Raw genomic sequence first — 13,633 nt, 5'->3', positions numbered from 1 at the left:
CATGTTAAATACAATACATGTATACCGGCCCATTTAAAGAGAGAGAGAGAGGGAGAGAGAGAGAGAGAGAGAGAGAGAGAGAGAGAGAGAGAGAGAGAGAGAGAGAGAGAGAGACAATGACAATGACAATGACAATGACAAATCTTTATTTTTCGAGGGTGACAAGAATAAGCATAGATATGCTTTTTTGCATCTGGCCCTCGCCCTAAAGAGGGACTAAACTATTTTACTATAACTATGACTAGGGGAGAAAAAAAAGAAAGAAAAAAAACCCACATTAATGGTAGAACATATAAGTTTATGTACATGAAGCGCATTATGTAGAAGCATTGTAGATCATAAGGTAGTGATCAAAATTGGGTGTAAAGCAATGATGATAAACGGAAAGTAACCCAAGAGAGAGAGAGAGTCAGACAGACAAACAGACAGACGTGACAAACAGACAGACAGATGGGGGGGGGGGGGGGGGAGGTTGGTGTCTACCTGCGTTACGAGACAGACCGACTCCTATTCAATGTCTGGTGCCTGTGATTTTGTCGCACGCAAAATGTACTCAGGCTGGATGCTTTCATCATACTATTGGCGAACAAGCCGACTCATCGGTACACTTCGGGTGCTATTGCACCGACACAATTCCTCCCTCGGCCCTCCCCAACCCGGCCTTCCCCTTCACCCCAGGAACTTAAGATCCGTATCAACACACAGTGGAACCCCCCTTTAAATCAGGACTTAAAAAGGAGGGACCTTTAACAGAACGGCCGGGGTTATATTTACAGAGGTTATAAACAGCGAAGACTGATCTGAGAAAACAGGCCGGTCTTTAAAAGGCGAGAGTATCAGATGCGAGGTCTTAAACTGGGGGAGAGGGAGGGTCCTCTGAACACGTGTTAGCAATCTGAGAAGGGAAACTTGAAACCTGATCGAAACACAGCTGTTGTTTATTATACATCAAAACAACATAGTTTCACGAACGACATTTGCACTCAGTGCCTCGCCCCCAAGAGAGCACATGCACCGAAACTGTCGCCGTAATTCTCTGTTGGGCATTATCGCAGATACATCACGTGGCTCACGGTTTAATTCAATACGTGTGCAGACGACAGTGTCAACTGGACAAAAACTGCTAACACAGCTCTGTGGAGGCACAGTACGGCTACATGTTGTGAGGAAAGAGTGACTGCTCGTGAAATATCTCGGCCTTATTGGTTTGTTCTCTCGGATCAACATCAGTCATACAGCCATGCCTGGTCTTGGCAACAGGAGGTAAGGGAACGATTTCTCTTATTTATGGTAAGAGTGCAAAGGAGAGACAGAAGGGAAACACACAAATAAAACACAATCAGTCAATGAAAACACAACAAGGGAATGACAGTTGCTGCTCATGGCCATGTTAGTGACATTTATTGATTCTAGTGCTTATAGGTTTCTCTATGATTTTCATTTTCTCTCACGGTGATTGTGTTTTTTGTGTTGTTGTTTACTTTGTGTGGCCATAGATGAACTATTTCGCCACTATTTGGACTCAAACTGATTTAAATTAAAATAACAGATACAGACAAGACGGACCTATTTTCTGGTTAACTCAGTGTTTTTCGTGACATATATATATATATAGTATATCAACAGTGTGTTATATAAGTTATTTTAACAGGATAAACAGTGTACGCCACTAGAGTGCAACTGTATCTGGAGCAATTGTAGGAAATAACGAACTTGCCTACAAAACTGAACTTGACGCGGTCAATTTCTTTATCAATTGTAAAAGAAAGCCATTGATCGTTTGTAGAAAACGGCCACATTCACTCCCGATGAGACACACAGTGCAGCCATATGGCTCAAACTAGCATGAACTTCCAATGTCAGGCAATGAGGTCTCTATGTTAATCTTTTCACCGAGAGACACCTTGAACGATTATGGGTCACCTTACTTCTCGTACACGGTTGAAACACGGTTGGTCATTTAAAGGCACAGTCCTCCCCGTGTAAACAATTCGACTCACCATTTCTGATCAGTCTGGAAAGAGAGAATGCTTCATGTGCTGCAGGCTCAATATTTCGCCTCTTAACGACCAGATATGGGTTATATGATAATTCGAGTTTTACGCCCTCACGGCTTTTGATGGGATACACAAGTGTAAGCGTGTTTAGGTGGTATCAGCCTTTTACGTGCCATTGTGGTGACACGGGGGTGGGACATGGCTTCCGTCTCTGGGTCTGCACATTTAGTTGACCCGTGCCCGTCCCGGCCCGAATTCCAACCTGCGACCTTCCCATCACAAGTCCAGTGCTCTACCAAAGTTCAGTCTGGTCAGGCTGGTCAGGCTTTTATATATGGGATAAGAACATCCCTCAACATGGACACACACAGAGAATCAACATCCTGACTGTTTCCTGTGCAGAATGTTTATTTTTTAAATATGTGTTACAAATTAGTTTTACAGATTGCCACTAGAGTTAGGAAATTAATTCATTAAAAAAATCCCACTCTGCACAGACGGAACCCAAACTGTTGATTTTTGGTATGTGTCCAAGGTGAGGGATGTTCTTATCCCAGGTAACAGCCTGGCCAGATATGAGATGGTGAGCCAACTGTTTTCTCAGGAAGGATCGACTGTGCCTTTCTCTGTGTACCATTGACTTATCATCATAGTCTGATTCTTTGGTTCTGCTCAGGAATGCAGATGAAAGTTGCTAAAAACAAAACACCTCTATGATGGAAACAGGAAAATGAGCAAACAAACTATTTGACAAACTGAAAAAAGAAAGAAATCAAGAGAGAAATATTAAAAGAGAGCCGTGGAGATAAAAGAAAAAGAAAAACACAAGGAACGTTTTTACATTCAGAGACGTTTAAAAGTTCTTGAAGTCTCTGCTTGTATTTAATGCCTTTACACTTATATGACGCTCCCGATCTGGTTAAAACGGGTTGATATTTATTGAGCTACAATTTTGCTTTGCGTGCATTTGTACCCCCGGGTACATTTTGCACTCTTCTATTCGCGTAAATGCAGATTGCTTTGACCTAGTTTGGACCCAATGACGGGGCAAAGGGGGAACAGTGGGACTAAGTTCTCTCGTCTGTAAAGTGAATGCATATCAAGGTATACAAAGCTGATAAACAGACTTGCTCCCTTTAGAAGATGTATTCTTCTTCTTCTTCGTCGTTCACTATTTTTGTCTCCATCATTTTGTGATTTGCGTGATGCAACGCTTTTTGGCACCCAGGGGGTCCCGCATCTCCGGCTTCGGCCATGGACGTTGATCAGGGGTCCCTCCCTTAGACCAATTGCCTTCCTGGGCTGTTGAGCTTGGTCTGCCCGTGGTTTTATTTCGGAGTTTTCCTTCTCCTAGACTGGTTACCTACCATGGTTGTCGAGTCCAGTCTGCCCGTTTGGAGGTTGCTGAGATGACCGCTTGTGTCCTTGGGCCTCTGTGCCGTCACACCGGTACTATCCAGCACATCTCCGTCTTTACCAGAGCCCCGTTAGCCAGCAACCAACCCGTCCGCCATGGGAGAACCCTACCGGTATACTTCTCACAATGAAAAACACCCCCACGTTTTAGGGACAGTGAAATTTCAGTGATTTTCTTCCGACGGCATAGCTTGGTTCTGTTTCACCACCATACCACGATGAGGAGGGGATGGTCTTTATGGTGGGGAAGATGTATGAAAACAGGGATTGTGCAGAAAGCACAAATCATGCTGGCTTTTATAAGTTCTTTTGGGTGTTGAGTTACAATTGCGTGCATTCACAATATTATTTATGTAGTGAAAGAAAGCAGAAAATCACCCTGCTCCTATTATAATATGCTTCAAAACAGGGATTGTAATGAAAGCAAAATGTCATGCTGTCCCCCTGTTTATCCCTTCCAGGTTGACGCGCTTAAAATTAATCGTCCCCTTTTCTATCCCAATGATGTTGAAGCACCGAAAGCCAAAGACCCCAGGCGGCTAGAAAATAACCGCTTGACGCATTGTCATAATTAGGGTTTTTCAAGCGACACAAAGCCTTCACCTATGGTGTGTTGCCCTTCTAGAGTTAGCCCTCTCTGTGTTTGTTAGGTGCAGGGGTGTACCTTAACTTTTTTTGCTACCGGCCAGGGGGGCCGGTAAGTCAAAAATTGAACCGGCCCCCCAAAATCCCAACCGGCCAACCTGCCGGGATTTCTTACAACCGCCCCAGCGGCTCGTCGCGTGTTAACCACATACACGAAAGACGTACATTCATACTTATAATGCATACATGTGTATTTGCACTACTAATAACTACCACAAACACACACAAAACTTGATGACTAAAGTGCTATGTTTTAATATAATGATAATTAACCTTGTTTTTATAAAGAATTTAAAATAAAAGCCGCCACAAAGAAACAAGAAATCAAAACCACATTCACACCCTGTCACACAATCACACACTAAACCTCACTAAAAGTTACCCCCTTTATGTACCCCCTACCACACAATTTACAAAGTAATTTACTATGGAACTCTACTTACCACATAAACACACACTACAAAAGAGTAAATCAGCATTTTTTTTATAATTTAAATTATGTTTTTTGTTGTGTAAAACCAAGTATAAAAAGCTGACTACAAAAAAAAAATTCTAAGTTGCTTTCTTGTTTTGTTTCTTTTTCTTTATGTCTGTGTTATTAATATTACTGTTAGATCAAGCAGAAGTATAAAAGTTGCATACCAGCCAAATTTACCACAGCTTAAGTCATAAATAATCAAAAGCATTATATTTCATTTCTATTTCCTAATGAAAACAAACAGATGTTCAGATTTCCTGATCCTAGAATTGTTCACAGGTGATCTTTATGCTTTTGATTCAACAGAGTTGCATCCCTTGTCCTATTGTTGAAGGTCTGTCTTTTCTTCTTTATCACATATAGTGGATCGGGTTTTTTTTTTTTTTTTTACTTCCTTAGTTGAAGGGAAATAATTGACAGCAGTAGTACTGTCACTACTTGTACTAAGTTGGTCAGCAAAGCTGGTGTTAACATATTTTGGAAAATGGTCTCAATGAGTATCCCTGCAGTCAATGACATAATTATACATTTCCCAGAAACTGGATCAGTGGTACATAGCAGGCACATCAAAGGAAAAATACAGAGGGCTAGGGGGAATATGTTTGCTCTGGATGGGCGGTCAGATCAAAGGCAGATGCATTGTAAAAACTGGTTGGCCTTGAGACCTGGGTCAATGACCGGTACTTGCAACCTGAACACAGCTGCCTGTCGAGACACTGACCTTCTTACTCGGGGTCAATGACCGAGTTTTTATCTGAGAGGAAACTGTTTTACAACATGTGAAAGTCTCTGAAGGATTGGTGAGCGCAGGATAAGATATAAGAGAGGGGGTGAAGTGAATAGCGCAAAGAGGGGGGACGAAGGGGGGTTTAACTATTTTGACTGCTGATGCAATCGCCAGCGGCTCGTGGCACTGGAGGGGTGATGACACGGTCAAGTGAGGCGGAGGGGGGTAGCTGTCTAGCCAATGTGTCTGGCCTTGATTGGTGGTAGTCCTGAGTCCTTCTGAAAGTGGGGGAAGGTTGAGTGGGCAGTAGAGAAGTGACAGATTTTGAGATCGCCCGCAGAGATATTTGTTCGCCGGCCGTTCCGATTGACTACGTTGCCTAACAACTTTGTGCTTCAGCGAAATTTGAACTCGCCAGGCGGGCGATTTTAGAGGAATTTCGAACCCGCCCGACGCGATTTGAAGTCGCCGGGGGCGAGCGGGCGAGCGCCAAAACTCACCCCTGTAGGTGGCCTTATATTTTAAATGTTCTCGATTTTGTTTAGCTTCAGCCTTTCCCCGTTTTCTCTCCCCCCCCCCCCCCCGACAAACAAACACACAAACAAACAAACAAACAAAGAAACAGACAAACAAACAAATAAAGCCATAAGCGTCTAAAAAATTACCAAAGAAAAGTTGATATACTTTAACAGATGGACTTGATGTTTTCCTGTTCTTCATAATCTGAGTTGAATTATACGCAGGCCATGACAGATTTGTCAAAATAGTGGTGACAGGTTTGAGTAAATGTTTAACGGCATCTCGGTGTAGATGACGGATGGCAAAGGTTCCTTCGTACATTTGCACGAACCGCGTGGAGGCCTGTTAACATCGCTGTCAGAATGTCATCTGGACAAGCAAACGAGGATATCTGCATTATATTTGCAAATAGGGATCGAGGAAGTAATGTTACGTATGCACCTGCATCTGTGAAAGCAGAAGAGTCGCAGGAAAACAGGAAGCAAGAAAACACACACAAAACAACGAACGAACGAACAAACAAACAAACAAATAAACAAGCAGACATACCAACCAACAAAATTAATAAACAAACCAAACAACAACAAAACCAAAACAAACAAAGAAAGAAAGAAAGAAACAAACAAACAAACAAACAGATCTTGACAAGTTAAAAACCATGGGACAACTCTGTGAAGCTTAGTCAAATGCGTATGCACCAGATATATCCATTTCCATATAGATAGCTCGCTTTTGCCGTTTCTTTCGCGGTCGATAGTCACCTTAGCCGTGCCAGGATGTTTCTGTTTGATGACAGCTTTGATGACTGTGTCTTCACGGGGAAGGTTCCTCACAATGCGGATAATTTTCCTCACAGCGTTAAATTCTCCATGCAGGCAGACTCCAAGTTAGAAAGTTTATATTAAGTCTGCTGAGTACTTGGTTTCTTCTGGATTGAGTAAAGTATGCACTGTGTTTTTGTTGTTGTTTTTGTTGTCTTTGTTTTGTTTTGATTGTTGGTTTGCTGCACTTGTGCGTTTGGACCTGCTGCTTTTATCTTGCATTTTCTGAAATCTTTGCCTCTCGCATTATTTGAGAAAATACTCAAGTTTCTGAAAGTTCTTTATCATTTTCACTTTCCAAATCAACCATAAAGTTAAAGCGCTTTTGTTAGTGGCAAGATACAAATATTGTTTAGCTTAGTCAATTTAATCAACTCAAAAGGATAATCCTGTACAATGAGTTCTGCTCGTTTGAAACATCAAAGGCTGGTATAGAATCTTGTGATTTACATGATGTTTTATATGGAAATTGTTTTATGGCAATATATACTTTCCCCTAATGCATTACATGGCAGAGTTCTCTGTTCATGAAGAGGTTATTTCAATCGCTTTTTTTTCGCTGCAGTGAAAGTTATTGTGCATTGATTTGGCTTGCTTTGCATCTTATAGAGCGTATTGATCGCAGTGCCAGAACTCATCAAAACCGTATTTGCTGTCTGTCTTTGAGCACTTCCTATTCTTTTCTCCCTCGTTTTCCGAGGCTTCGCTGTTGGCGTAGTGTGCTAATCGAAGACCTTATTTCCAGGATTATGATCTATTCTCACCCTCTTTTGTGGTTCTATGTCCTTCGTGTGTTGAGGCTTCAAGCGATATGTTGTGCACGTGTTGTTTCTGTTGGTATAGTGTGCTAGTCGAAGACTTTGTTCAGACGTTGTTCTCCAGGCTTATGATCTATTCTCACCGTCTTTGGTGGTTCTATCTCCTTCGTGTGTTGAGGCTTCAAGCGATATGTTGTGCACGTGTTGTTTCTGCAGGTATGGTCTGCTAGTCTAAGACTATTCTCCAGGCTCAAAGTAGTTCCGCCTCTTTCGTTGCAGATGCTGAATTCGATTAGTTGTCGTCCAGAGAAAATCACAGGAATCAATACTTGAGTGAACCTTTTGCAATCCGGGATCGTTCCCTGTCATCCTGTGTCTAAAAGATGTATCGGAAATACGCAGATAGAGTTGACACCAGCCTGGGAGGATCAGACACGGACTTTACTGGAAGGTAGGCTGTTCTAAGCCCTACATTTCTGCCGTCAGACTGTCGGTTCGTTGAGTAATCGTTTATGCTGATCTCGTCAAAAGAATATAATCTAATAGTCTGTTGAAGCCAGTTCTAATATTCAGAACACATGCAAAGTATCTGGAGCTCTACTTGATGGTCCGGGCAGATATTTTTCTCAGGTTTAAGCACAAGCTAGTGTTTAAAGTCAAGACGCTTTTCTCAGCAATATCTGCAAGTTTAACCCTTGATGATCAGTTTTCTTAATGCTCTGTACTGACCAAGCATGATTGACGGTACGTAAAAAACAAAGACACAAAAAATAACTTAAAAAACAACACCACCACCAACAACATCCAAGAACCTGTCAATCGACTTGAAGATTTAGTAGTCTGCAGTTGTCAAGAAAAAAAAGGACAGGTGCAGTTCTTTTTCGAGTGACATTACCAGAGTGTACACTGTGGAATACCTTTTTTTTTTATGAAGAATGTGTTGCTCTCATAGAATTAAAAGTAGAAATGTGAAGCATTGTAAGACTTTCAGTGTAAGTTCTAACAGACCTTCTGTCTCGTTGTACTTTCCAAGATGCTTTTAATTTTGATTTAATTTCTGTGATTGACTCATGAAAAAATGGGAATGGTAAGCAGCTTGTCTTTCTCCAGTTGCTGTGCCTGAAAAAAGTTAAGAAGAAACAAGGACAATAACGCTTTATTTATTCAATCATTATTTACTTATTCATTATGTTCCAGCAATGGTTCCAACACCATCAGCTTCCACATCAACGGCAAACACCATGAAGGTAAGTGCAGATTTTAAATATATCTATTCAGTTGATGTAGGTTTCAAATCCAACCCCCTCACCCCCACCCCAAGTCATTGGTCGTCGTCGTCGTTTTTATCATCGTCCTCCTCCCATTAGCAGAAGCCGCATTTTCTACCCTCAACTCTATCATCGTGTGTGTGGGTGGTCCAGGGTGGGTGGGTGGGTGGGTGTGGTTACGTATACTAATTTGTTTTCTTGTTACCATATATTCATTGTGTTTGATTGTCTGGTTGGCAGTCACAACATCAATTTCTCAAGTTGGAATGATGAAGTAGTATTGTATTATATTGTATTGTACTGTATTTAATTGTATTGTTCTATACTTTACTGTACTGTGCTGTACTCTACTAGATTGAACTGTATTTACTGTCTTGTCTTGTCTTGTCTTATATTATACGTATTGTGTCGCAGTGCCACTGGTGGGGACGTACAGCGCCAGCACCAGCCTCAACGACTACATCCGCAACGAGGCGGGCCTGACGGGCACCAAGGTGATGTGTCGCGAGGCGGGCTGTGGCTGTTGTGCTGTCTCCGTCACCACGGCTGACCATGCGGGCAACGGACACACCACGCAGAGCATCAACTCCGTACGTTATTCAATTGCTAGCTTTAGGGTTTTGTGACCAAAGGCGCGTGACATTAGTTTCTGGCGGGGGAGAGAGAGAGAGAGAGAGAGAGAGACAGACAGAGAGAGAGAGAGAGACAGAGAGACAGAGAGAGAGGGGGGGAGGGATGGGGGTAGGAGGGAGTGAGAGAGAGAGAGAGAGAGAGAGAGAACTCAGAACTCTCAGAAATGGTTTACTGTAAAGTCATCGGCCTTTACACAGTTTGGGCCGGAGGGGGTCGAAACGATCGCGATATGGACATAGGATACTATCATGGATAACCATGTTATTTCTTCAGTCCAGCACTTGGTCTGTTTACAGTTTGTATTTCCGACGTTGTTATCACGCGCGAATCGAATGCGATTTGGTAAACAGACTTATTAGTGTCTGTATGCCCGTCCAGTCTCAGCGTTTTTACATAACACGTCTTCCACGTGCGTTCTGAAGTCAGCGGCAAGCGCGGCAATGCGGTACTATGTCTACTATCCCTGCATTCCTCGTCAGGAGTCACGGGTCACTGGCGACAGCGTCAAGATTGTCTCTGGCCTACTTGTTTGATTACTTGACAACAGGCACGAAATGTGACCCTCCACCACGGAATGAGTCGCATGTCACCTTTGCATGATTTTCATATCTTTACATTTCCATAGAGTTTTGTATGCTCTATCTAGTGGTGAAAACCGTTTTAGAAAAAAGCAAAAACTGTTTGAGTAAAAAGCCTGTGACTAAGGTGACCCTCATACTGTTATCAGACACTCCCCGGTCTTATATTTAAGCCTAGCGCAGAACCGTGCGAGGTGACATGCGACTCATTTCGTGGTGGAGGTTCACAAATATGATCCTTCATTCTGTGGATATGTTGGGCATACCTCCGGTGATCGGCTTTCGGCCACCTTCTTACGCCGTCGTACACGGCCAACCGTTTTTCGCCGCCCTTCAGTCCAAAGGGGCACCAGTCTGTCACCCGCCCTTCAGCCATGTTGTACTCGAACACTGCCGAGTCAGTTAACTTACAGCATGTAGTGAGTTCTTTCCGTATCTCTGGTCAACCACAATGTTTTTCACAACGTGGATAGTTTCAGACGAAATGACAGCGTTCCTAACGGCTTTGGCTGGGAATGTTGTCAAGTAGTACAGCAGTCCCTCTCATGAACGGACACCCTTGGGCCATAGCAAAACTGTCCGTACATTGCAGGTGTCCGGTCACGGGAGGGGTGACCACACCACACCCTCCCCCATACACTCACACAGAGACACACAAACAACAGGATTGAGTCTATGCTAATCACTTCTTGTGGCTACTAAACAATAACAATAAACTCCTAATACTTCTTTAAACGTTCTGTAAAAATGATTTGTATGAAAAGTGTTGAAAAGAAGAGATAAAATAAATCCTCAAGGTAGTGAACACACTCACCATGCACTGACATACGAAAGCAGCCACACAAACACAGCACAGAGGAGCGTGTGCAGATGCTTTGCAAGAATAAGCTTGAAAACCAGTTTGAATAAATAGCAGCAGATAGAGCTGCATGTCATAATCATGTAATTTATTTTTTTCTTGTCTGGCTTTATTGACTGCATGCCGATCATGTGGCATGGCAGTGACTTTTCACTCTTCAGTCGGAAATACACTGTACATAACACAGCTCCCACTCTCCCTCACTAATGCCTACACCAAGCCGTGACAACTGATGCTTGGAAATTGTGTGGAAGAGTACACCTCTCTATTTCTCTCCAATGCTCTTCCTGCTGACATGCAGTGACACCGGATACCCACAGAGTTTAGCCAGCTACCCCTCCACCCCCCACCCCCCCCCTCCCTCTCTCTCTCACTCCCTCCAGCCATGTACTGTTGGGGACTGTGGACAGAGAGGCCAGCTGCACTGTTCATTCAGAGCAAAACCAGTTGACTGTGTCGTAACTTTTGACAAAGCAAGACAACTGAAGGGTTCATAGATTAGGCAACCGACTCACTGGTCAAGGCTGAGGGGAAACAAGAGTATCTTGTCAATGAAAGAGGTTACACACAGACACACGATGCTGAGAACTGTGGCCGGTTTTTCACTCTCTTTCGCTCAGGACCTTTATCGACTGTGGTTTCTGTTGTTTACGTCCAACAGACAAGAATAAAGAGCTCAGTGCAGTTTCATGTTGGCATCTTCGCATGTACTCCACTCCTGACCACTACTCCCCCCCCCCCCCCTCCTGATGGGTACACGGGCACTCAAGTTATCAGTGACTGTCATCACGCCATTGCGGCTGTGATCTTTGTACCAAGAGCCGGACTGCTCTGTTATCGATTTTGTTGTGGTGAAAATTTGACGATGGTCTGTCCGTACATTGGAGGTATGACCTGCTGTTGGGACCGATAATGAGTGTCCGCGTCCACGTTTTGCAGGTGTCCGTTTAAGGGGGGGCAAATATAGAAGGAAAACACTCCGTGCCCAGCAAATGTGTCCGTACATGTCAGGTGTCCGCTCACGCCGGGGGCCGTACATTGCAGGGACTGCTGTACTCTAGCTTGGCAACCTGGTCATCCCAGAACTGTTGCACACTGTCATTTTCTGAATCGGGGGCGTCAAAAGCATCACAACACTCGTCAAAGTTATCATTTTCCGCTTCGTTGAATTGTTCGTGTAAACTCTCAGTGTCTAACATGTAACTCTTTTTACTGCATGAAAGTGATCATTAAATATAAAGCGCACAGTGCCCGTATTCAAAGACTTCTTGAAAAACACAAGGCTACGACACGCATAACTTACTATTTATCCGGCGTGAAAGAAGAGCGACTGTTTGTGATTCAGTCAGTGGGACCGTAAACCTCACACTTATCTAAATCAGGTTAATGCCCTTATACTGAACTCGGCCTGTGAAGGAAAGATCTTTCTATGATAAGGACCAGGCAAAGCACATAATATACAAATAAACCAGAATAACGTGGCTTCCTCTCGGCTAACAGATGTGTCACAGATTTAGTCCCCTGTCGTCAGACTGATGATCCACTAACTTGTTGCTTTGAGTGTTAACACGTCAAGGGCAATAGAGGTACACACGCACCCCGGCTATAGCTTTAGTATGGAAAAATACTGGCCTCCGGTTAACCCACACCCCCCCCCCCCCCTCCAACCCCCAGCTGAAAGGTCGGCAAGAGGGGAGTTGAAATCCGGGCGCCCCTGTCAAATAACTGTTTAGTCGTGTTAAATAAGTACTAGTAATACCCGTGCTCTGCACGGAATTTTTTCTTCTTCATTAATTACAGAGTTAATTATGAATAAGCAACAACAAAAACGTGTTCAATGTGCAATGGCACGCGCGTACAGAACAAAATGCCACACATTTATTGGGAGATAAAAAAGGGCACAGTGGTGGATTGGCCATGACTTGTGCAGTGACAACATTCTTTCTTTCTTTCTTTCTTTATTTGGTGTTTAACGTCGTTTACAACCACGAAGGTTATATCGCGACGGGGAAAGGGGGGGGGGGGAGATGGGATAGAGCCACTTGTTTCTTGTTCACAAAAGCACTTATAAAAAAATTGCTCCAGGGCCCGGCTGAGAGAGAGAAAATGTAAGTTTTACGCCCTCACGGCAAAGCCATTAGGGGCATGTTACACGGGAGAACCCGGCTTTGTATGAAAATAAAAAATTTAAAAAAAAAGGGGGGGGGGATGTAGACAGCTGGCTGCCGGCTGATAGAGGAGACCTGAAATGGGCTAGGGACCGGCCGGGTTGGGTCGTCTTGGGTCAGTGCTGAAATGGTTACTTTATTGGCTGTTGGCCGAACGGACACCCGGGCTTCATATTTTTGCATGCATGTATTCGTGTTTCCAAGGCCTGAGACGTTCGCTGTGACCCTGGGATCTTTATCGTGCGCATGCGTGCACACGGGGGTGTTCGGACACCGAGGAGAGTCTGCACAAAGTTGACTCTGGGACACACATCCCGCGCCGAACTTGGGGGTTGAACCCACGCTGATAGTAACAACCGGTTTTAAAGCCAGCGCCTCTACCGACTGGGCAAACTCCCCCCCCCATTGGTTGGGGTCAAGAAGTTCCATGGAGGGCGGGGGGTATGGAGTAACACATAGTGTTTTGCTCAGAACATTCCCACCCAAGCAGAGCCGCGCTAGGGGTACGCATTACCGTGAAGCTGGCAGTCAGTGCTACCAAATGTCGTCTGTGTCTACCACTCGGTGGTGACTTAATGTGGGTCTATGTAAGCAGATGCCAGCGCAAGCAATCTGATGCAGAGTCAGGAGGCGGTTTGGTACAAGAGAACCTTAGAGGCCACAGCCTCGGCCGTCTAAGTGATCTGTGTGTCTGGAGGCACATTTGGTTTCTGAGGTTCAAGCGGAGCTGTTGCCTCTGCTCCCAAGTTCCCGTGTCTGGAGGCGT

General features: G+C 44.0%; 1 protein-coding gene across 2 annotated transcripts in view; it reads left to right on the top strand.

Moving 5' to 3' along the window:
* The first annotated feature begins 973 nt into the window (after positions 1-973).
* Positions 974-13,633, top strand: part of LOC138959376 (uncharacterized) — a 51,874-nt gene continuing 39,214 nt past the window's right edge. Inside the window, exons 1-4 of one of the 2 annotated variants that reach the window (XM_070330813.1) lie at positions 974-1,263; positions 7,641-7,812; positions 8,559-8,608; positions 9,044-9,219. In XM_070330813.1, coding sequence (XP_070186914.1) covers positions 7,745-7,812; positions 8,559-8,608; positions 9,044-9,219 — 294 coding nt within the window. In that variant the 5' untranslated portion in view covers positions 974-1,263; positions 7,641-7,744. The remainder of the gene's footprint in view (positions 1,264-7,640; positions 7,813-8,558; positions 8,609-9,043; positions 9,220-13,633) is intronic. The other variant, XM_070330814.1, reaches the window with a different exon arrangement.

Source organism: Littorina saxatilis, linkage group LG2 (genome assembly GCF_037325665.1).
Source record: "Littorina saxatilis isolate snail1 linkage group LG2, US_GU_Lsax_2.0, whole genome shotgun sequence".
NCBI classification, from domain to species: Eukaryota; Metazoa; Mollusca; class Gastropoda; order Littorinimorpha; family Littorinidae; genus Littorina; species Littorina saxatilis.
This window is presented reverse-complemented; position numbering and strand designations above follow the sequence as displayed.